The 9,318-nt window shown below is 33.0% G+C and overlaps 1 protein-coding gene across 1 annotated transcript in view; it reads left to right on the forward strand.

The window, feature by feature from the left end:
* The window catches only part of LOC119575586 (organic cation transporter protein-like), a 44,615-nt gene extending 36,977 nt beyond the window's left edge, over window positions 1-7,638 (forward strand). Inside the window, exons 9-11 of the mRNA XM_037923233.1 lie at window positions 2,903-2,982; window positions 5,358-5,558; window positions 7,553-7,638. Of these exons, the coding sequence (XP_037779161.1) occupies window positions 2,903-2,982; window positions 5,358-5,558; window positions 7,553-7,638 (367 nt within the window). The remainder of the gene's footprint in view (window positions 1-2,902; window positions 2,983-5,357; window positions 5,559-7,552) is intronic.
* The last annotated feature ends 1,680 nt before the right edge of the window (window positions 7,639-9,318 follow it).

Consider the following 9,318-nt stretch of genomic DNA (forward strand, 5'->3'; position numbering starts at 1 on the left):
AAAAAAATTAACAATTTCATCAGCCGATAAATCCGTATCAGACAGTGAAGATATGAGGAATATTGCTGTTGTCTGTATATGATATTTGGAATGCTTGATTGCTTAACTCATATCTGATTTTGATCAGAAGTGTTGATATGTTGAGATTCAGTTGCATTATGTTTCACATTTTTTTCTCTTTGTCAGTAGCAATAACAATAATAGTTATGATGATAATAGGAACAGCAGTAATGATACTGATCATGGAAATAATGATTCTTCAGTGACTTATATATTTTAGTAAACTCTCAGAATATAAGGAAAGTGCTTAGGCATGTAAAAGTATTAGGTTTATTGGTTTGTAATGGGAAGGAAAATTTAGGGTGAGATGTCCTTTACAGAGATACTTTTTTTTATGCAGATGTGGTGTCATCATTAATTAGAATGTTCCAGTGCCGATGCATATGTGATTTCACTAAAGAAGAAAAAATGTTTTTTAAGATGCACAAATTATGATCAAATAAGACTGCACTCTAGAGAGATGCTTTAAAGAGGTTTCTTTTTGTGTGATATCATAAAGTGATTAATCTGTTGTGAATAGCTAAAAGAGAATTATAACTTATATATACATGGGTAAAGAAAAAATTGGCAGTAAACTAGCCACTGATCATCATATTCTGTAACAGCTGTATGTATATCAGTGGCTGTTATCACTGCTACAGATTATGTGTGGAATATTAGATGCTGTAAAGTTCTGAATACTAGAAATTGTGGTTATCATCTTTTTTAGCTATTCCTCATTTTGAAATAGAGTATTAAATACTCATTTAACTAATAATTAGCTACCAGTAAACAAGGGGAATAACCACACCAAGATACCAAACATCAGTCTCATTGTTAGTTTTTGTTTAGATTTAAACCCAGATCAAATTATAAAATTTTTGGTATTTTGGTGTAGGGATAAACCTAGAGTTTACTGGTAAGCAACAGAAAGTAACAAAAAGTATTCAAGAATAGGGACATCATGATATTTATCAGACTTCAACAGTACAAAATTTATTTAGTTTTACTATTTGATTCACAGTCATATCTGTCTACAGTCATCATTCATTCAGGCAGAATCATCATTACCTGCATTGTTCATACATAAGCACAGCAAGCAGCAGCAGCAGTGACAGCATGTGCAGATTCTGATACAGCAGATGTAACAGCAGCAGCAGCAACAGCAGCAGCAATAGGAGATTCATCATCAGCAGTGTAGAAAGAACCTTCCCTCATCCCCATTCTGTCTGAGCATCACCACTCTATCATGCCTTTTCATCTTCCAAATACAACTCTTAACAGTCATTACTTTGTCATTCTAAACAGCTTTTATTTCATCATCACCTCATTTTATACCTAGCAAGTTTGTCAGTATACATACACAGACTCTTAGTTCAAGTATTTTACTAAACATTCATATTCATTCAAAACATGGAGATCCATAAGCATATAGTCTCACTGTTCCATCAACACCATGCACATATATTCTATTCAAAGGTATATAAAGGTCTATTTATGATCAATCACATTACGTATACCTCTAGTGGAATTAAAAGGTATTACAGACTTTGAAAAGAGTAAAAGCACTACTATTACGTAAGTTAAATGTAAGTTAAACATAGTATTATTACAGTATAGTACTTTAATCATTTAGTTTTGTTAAAAGTTTTCAGTTGGATCGATCAGAAACAGAACTTCAGTAGTTTTTTTCTTGGAACCAAGATAACCTTAAGTTATTATTATCTTTACCATTATTTTGAGTTATCATAGCCAGTCAACTTATTCAGACGGTATTTTGAGTTATGAGGACTAAATTTTTTTTGTGAAAGTCATTTTACATTACTCTTACGAATTATCATGACCAACTACTCAAAAACTCACATGCCAACCTAGTGTTATAGTTTTGTCTAAAAACAGTTTTTATTTTTATTTTATTTTTTGTTATCCTACTTGAGAATAAGAAGCTGTCATACCCAGACATCCTAAAAGTTCTCATGTCTTACCACTGTGAAAGTTATCATGCCCAACCATTCTGAAAGTTATCATGTCCAACCATTCTGAAAGTTATCATGCCCAACCATTCTGAAAATTGTCATGCCCAACCATTGTTATGCAAGTTATCATGCCCAGCCATCTCTATGAGTCAACATGCTCAGCCACCCCATAGAAAAGTCATTGTTTCCTGAACACTGGAGACAGTGGGCACTGCTATTCTCCAGTTGTCATGTAAACTGCTCATGAACGTCCCGAAGGTCACACTCACTCTCCTCCTTGCTTGTGGTCTGCACCAGTTATTTCTTGATACATGCAGTTCACTAGAATCCATTGGCAAAAGAACGAATCAAATCTGATAGATTTAAAATAGATGATGCGTGGAGGATACACGTGGGGCTCTCCTGAAAAGAGAAATGTGTTGTCAAATGATTCATGTGTAAATCTAGATATTCTCTGACTATCAATGCTGAATATGTAGTACTCTTCTGCTTATTATTATTTATATTTTTATATATTTTTCATATATATCATAAGGAACTATGCTTCAGATCTGAAACACAGTAGACTGAATTTTCTCTCATAGAAAGTTTATTTTCTTATTACACATAATAATTTTTAAAAGAATTCAGGCATTTTAACTACCTTCAAAGCTAAAAATTTCTTTACTCTGCTGTGAGTAGTGATAAGAGTACCAGCTACATGATCCTCATTATTGAGTGTCAGAGAATAATGTAAAGCTTACAGTTTAGTCACACATTATCCTGGTCAATAAAGAACTGGGAACCTTAAGAAGACAAAGTCACTTGATCCGGGTCCTGTCTTAAGAGGTGACCAAGTTTAATAAGGAGAGCCCTGTAGGTTGTTACTGAACGTGATAATTCCACAGAATGGGCAGGAAGGGCACGCTCTCCTTTGTCCTTTTGCTCGGCGGCGTCGCTTGCTTCGTATCCGGATTTATCCCAGAAGGTAAACCCTGTGGGCATACGGCAAACCTCATGCCCACACCCACGCCACCCTGCCCACGCAAAACCATAATGGTATCTGTATTATATTAACATTGCCAAAACCTTTCTTTCATATCAGTTAGTGACTCTATTGAAAATCGAAAGTCTGTTGTGTAACATGGGTACATGTATACAAAACTCAGTAGTCACTCCTATAATGTAATTTTAAATTTATTTGATGTTAATTTGGGGATTCATAAGTTCATTCAGCACTCCATAGTCATTTTACCAGTTCTGAGATAATGTGTAGTTTCTTCTAGGATTAATGCACACCATGCACAACAAAAATTATATTGTTTCATATGATGTAGATTTAGATTTTTGATCAGATGTAATAATTTTCTTCCAAGTTATCTTACAACCTCATTTATATGTACATTCAAAATTTTCACAAAATCAGTATAGCCAAAGTTTACTGTGCTGTGTTTTATCTTAGTCTTTAGCACTGCCCATTTATGCAATATTTAGATCTAGAGATAAAGAAGAGGAGTGTTCTAATTGAAACCCAGTTTCAAATGCTTGTAAAGATGATCTTTGTATGAAGGGTAAAAGGGAATGGATGCAATCAGACTTTAAACAGATTATTTGATACTAGAGTCTAACAAGAGACTGATATCAAAGAAGTGTTAAATGCCATTATGCAGAGCGTGTTCCTGTTATTTTGTGCTGGAAGAAGAGATTGCCTGTTGTGGATAATGTAAACCTCTGTATGTATGTTCATTCAATTTCACTTTAGAAAATATGCTGTGCATAGAATACCAAAGCACAAAATGACTAAGGCGTGATCAAATGAAAAAAAAAAAAAAAAAAACATCCGGCACCAGACAGAAGAGCCCTCAAGTAAATTCACATCAGTATTAATTAGAATAGAACCTTAAACATAATTTGTTTTTGTTTTTTTTTCTATATGACTAGGATAATTTTATTTGAGGATTATTGAAATTGATTAGTTCATCAGTTAGATTTAATTTAATATGTATTCTGAAAATAATTTGGGTTCCTCATAAGTGGCAAGACTGGTAAGTATAGGTAACAAGCAGCAATTTAGTGTTCAGATTATGAGGACCTACAGTAATTCAGGGAGAGACTGTAAACATTGGAAATGATTTAAGAGAGTTTCATCTCGATGGACATTTTACAGTGATCTGGGCTGCCTATTGACCACAGATTGTTGAAAAGGCGATCTTGAGTGAAACCTCTGAGACTTTTAAAGGTTTACAGTTTTTTAAGGATTGCTGTAGCAGATCCTCAGATGTTACAACTGGTATCAGGCTAGATGGTGGTTATAAATTTGGCTGGATCCTTGGAGATTACAACTTATATGTTTGTTATCAGTTGACAGTAGTTGACCATTTCTATTGATTATATTCTGGTTTATCACAAATTTATGTTTCCATTTATTTATCATGTTAGTGATATTTTTACCAAAGTTGTGGTTATCATAATGTACATATATATTTATTATATATATATGTATGTATATACCTTTTTAAAATGTCTTTTCAGTTCATGGGCAAAATATGCTATCATTAGTAGTATGTCTTCTTTCAACTGATTGCATCATCTTGACTCCTCAAGAATATCATATGGAAATTTTGCTTTTTTATGAACCTCTTCCCCTCTTCAACTCTGCTTACTTTCAGAAAAACGTAGAAATTCACTTACATGGATGACAGTTTAGCTTTATGGTTATTGTCCTTTTTGCATTTAAGAGACTGGACAAAACCTCTCAAAATTTATTGCAGATAAAAACTTTATGGTAGAATATAAATTTCATTATAATTAAACCCTGCTGGCATATTGTTTCTGGAAGACAAAAAACAAAATGTGTTACCACTTCTGAAGATGGGAAGAGATGCAAGAAGTTCAAATGCAAATGAAGAATAGATGAACTTGTCGTTTGCAAGCACTCTTTATATTCTAAAAGCTGTACTAGATATTGCTTGTTAAAGTATCAGTAAACCCATTGACTACGTGTGTGCTGATATTTTGAAACTAGTTATTTGTCATTTCAATTGGCATAACTTGGGTAGACAAGTAGATTTACTTGCTAAAATCTATGGTAATAAATTGCAATTACTGGGAAGAAGAGTGATCATTTCCAAAAATTTGCGGCATCCTTTTTCATGGATTAACCAACCTTTCCTTCAGTTGTAAAATTACCTTGAAACAGTGTAATTCCCTGACAACATTTAAAAGCTTTAGAGATTATAAAAATTGCATGGAAACGATAATACCCTCAAATCCACCATCTTTACTGAACCGGTGTAATAAAGCTTTTCTATTGCCCATATTTTTTTCTAATATTGGTTTTTCTCTGTTTCTTTTTGATGATAGACTTTGGAGCTATAATTGTGACCCTGAGCCTGGTGGGTAAGTTCGGAATTGCAGCAGCCTTTGCCATTGTGTATGTCTACTCTGCTGAGATTTTCCCAACGGAATACAGAAGTGTTGGCATTGGTGCTTGCTCTATGTGTGCTCGCATTGGAGGAATCATTGCACCTTTTGTTGCGTCACTGGTAAGATTTCCATGCTGGCGTTTATTATCATTATTATTATTATTATTATTTATTTTTTTATCATTATTATATATATATATTACACACACACACACACACACACACACACATATATATATATATATATATATATATATATTTATATATACATATACATACATATACATATACATAAAACATATACATATACATATACATATATATATACATATATATATATCTATACATTCATATATATACATATATATACATATATATATATATATCATACATATATTACATAGTATACTACATATATATATATTATACCTACATATATTACATATATAATATTAGTATATTATATTATACTATAGGAACAATATACTATATACATGTATATCTATACATGTTACACATCTCATGTATATCTATTATACATTCCTTATATACATGTAATATATACTATACATGTATAATCATATAATTATATATAGTATACATGTATATATATAACATGTATTATATATATATACATACATATATCTATGTATGTTCAATATATATCTGTATGTTATATATGTCATGTAATATAGTATGTCTGTTATCTTATCTGTTTGTATATATATCGATATAGATAGTGTCTAATATCATATGTATTATATATATGTAAGTATATATTATATATATAAATATTATTATATATAATAATAATAATATAAATATTAAAAATACTAATAACATATAATTTTAATAAATATAATTTAATATTATATTAATATATATAAAATATAAATACATAAATATAAAATTTTTTAAAATTTACATTAAAACCCCTTAAAATTTATAATTCAAAATTTTAATACTTATATTTTATTAAATAAAATTATCTATTTTTAATAATAATATATATATATTTTTTTTATATTAATCTATTATATATTTTTTTTTCATATTTAAAAAATACCAAATTAATATTCATATATATTTTATAAACCCCATATATAAAAATATATCTATATTTAAAATTATAATAAATATATAATAATATTCATATATAATATATTAAAATATTTAAATTTTATATTATATATATATTATTTTATAAAAAATTTTATATATACTTATTATCTATATGAATTATTTTATAAAATTAGAAATATATTATTAAATTTTTTAAATTTAACTGTTTTATAATTTTTTATTATTTTACTGTTTTTTTGTATAAACTTTAAAATACTTTTTTTACATTTTTAAACATTATTATATAATTATAAAATATACTGATATATATTATAAAATTTGCTTTTTTAAAATTTTGTATATTTTTTTTTAATAAAAAATTATTAATATATTTTGTTATATTATTATGTATATTATTATTATATTATATGATATTATATTTTTTATATGTATATATATGATATAAATAAAATGTATATAATATGTAAAATTATGTAAAAAAATTTAAAAAATTTTATATTTTAAAAATTTATAATGTATATATAGTAAAAATTTTTTTTTTTTTTTTTTTTTTTTTTTTTTTTTTTTTTTTTTTTTTTGTATTAATTTAAAAATATTAATATTTAATATATTTATATAATATTATATGTAAACCCCTAATATATGTTTAGCCAAATTTACAAATTATCCGTTTGGACTATAATAGTGTGTTTTTTGGGGGTTTTGTGCCAAATGTCTGTGGCTAAACCCCGAGGTAATTTAGGTGTCTTTAAAAGGACTTATGTTTTTGGTTAAGGGAAGGGTCTTATATGGTGAAGGAGAAAGAGGAAAAAATAGATAAATACTATAGGGAATATAAATAATATAAAGAAATTATAGAAACAAAATTTTTAATATATAAATAAAAAAGTATAAAAAAATGTAGTAAAAAGGGGAAGTGTAGAATTTAAATTTATTAGAAATATTATATATTTTATTTTAATGGAATATTTTTTAATAAGGATGTAGAAGATAGCCGGTAATAAAAGGCAACTTGTGAGAAAAGATACTTCGTGTTCATTGACATTAAAGATTTAAAATGGAGATATGAGAAAGATAATGTAGAAGAAGTAGCGATTTCAGAAAGTGAAGAACTATTGGAAATGAACAGCCCCTAATTTTAGGAACCAAAAAGCCATTTATTCTTCTTTGGAGGGACAATACGTGTGCGGCTAGGTGGTTGTGCCAGAGAGTTGGGCTGTGAGGAAAAATACCAGGAGTGGAGGGAAAGGTAGAGCTGTGAGCAGGAAGAGATGCTTTTGGAAAAAGGGAAATCTTGTCATGAGGATAGAGGAGGAGGAGGAGAGAGGATAATGGAAGACGAGGACAGAGAGAGGGAGAGAGCGAGAGAGAGTTGAGAGAGGAGAGAAAAAGAGGGGAGAGAGAGGGGAGTTTCCGGTGAGAGAGAGAGAGAGGGAAAGAGAGAGAAGGATTGAAGACGGGTAGAGGCGGTGTGAGAGAGGAGGGGGAGAGAGGAGGATGGAGAGAGAGAGAGCGTGTGAGAGAGAGAGAGAGCGTGTGAGAGAGAAAAAGAGCGTATTCTGTGGAGAGAGAGAGAGAGCGTGTGGAGAGAGAGAGATCAGCGTGTGAGGGAGAGAGAGAGAGAGCTGTGTGAGAGAGAGAGAGAGCGTGTGAGAGAGAGAGAGAGCGTGTGAGAGAGAGAGAGAGCGTGTGACGGGAGAGAGAGAGAGAGCGTGGTGAGAGAGAGAGAGAGCGTGTTTCATGTAAATTGGTGAGAGAGAGAGAGAGCGTGTGAGAGAGAGAGGGGAGGTGTGGTGTGAGAGAGAGAGAGAGCGTGTGAGAGAGAGAGAGAGCGTTGTGAGAGAGAGAGACAAAGCGTGTGAGAGAGAGAGAGAGGTTTTTGGGGGAGAGAGAGAGAGAGCGTGTGTGAGAGAGAGAGAGAGCGTGTGGAGAGGAGAGAGGAGGCTTGTGAGAGAGAGAGAGAGCGTGTTTTTGGGGGTTACGGTGAGAGAGAGAGAGAGCGTTTTGGGAGAGAGAGAGAGAGCGTGTGAGAGAGAGAGGGGAGCGTGTAAAGAGAGAGAGAGAGGTTGGAGAGAGAGAGGGAGCGTGTGAGAGAGAGAGAGAGCGTAGGTGAAAAGAGAGAGAGAGCGTTTGTGTGAGAGAGAGAGAGAGCGTTGAGAAAGGAGAGAGAGAGGGCGTGTGAGAGAGAGAGAGAGAGCGTGTGTGAGAGAGAGAGAGAGCGTGTGAGAGAGAGGGGGAGCGTGTGTGAGAGAGAGAGGAGAGCGTGTGGAGAGAGAGAGAGAGCTTTTGTTGTGTAGTGGAGAGAGAAGGAGAGGGGAGCGTTTGTGAGAGGGAGAGAGCGAGAGAGGGGAAGAGAGCGTGTGAGAGAGAGAGAGAGGTGGGGAGAGAGAGAGAGAGCGTTGTGAGAGAGAGAGAGAGCGTCGTGAGAGAGAGAGAGAGCGTTCTCCGTGAGAGAGAGAGAGAGAGCGTGTGAGAGAGGATGAGAGCCTTGTGAGAGAGAGGGGGAGAGGTGTGGAGAGAGAGAGAGGGGTCGTGTGAGAGAGAGAGAGAGCGTGTGAGAGAGAGAGAGAGCGTGTGAGAGAGAGAGGAGAGACTTTGGTGAGAGAGAGAGAGAAGGTGTGAGAGAGAGAGAGAGCGTGTGAGAGGGGGAGAGAGCGTGTGAGAGAGAGAGAGAGCGGGGTGAGAGAGAGAGAGAGCGTGTAGAGAGAGAGAGAGCTGTAGAGGAAGGAGAGAGAGAGAGGAGAGCGTGTGAGAGAGAGGGGAGAGCGTGTGAGAGAGAGAGGAGAGCGTGTTTTTGAGAGGAGAGAGAGAGCGGT

The sequence above is a fragment of the Penaeus monodon genome, chromosome 7, assembly GCF_015228065.2.
Source record: "Penaeus monodon isolate SGIC_2016 chromosome 7, NSTDA_Pmon_1, whole genome shotgun sequence".
Classification (NCBI taxonomy): Eukaryota; Metazoa; Arthropoda; class Malacostraca; order Decapoda; family Penaeidae; genus Penaeus; species Penaeus monodon.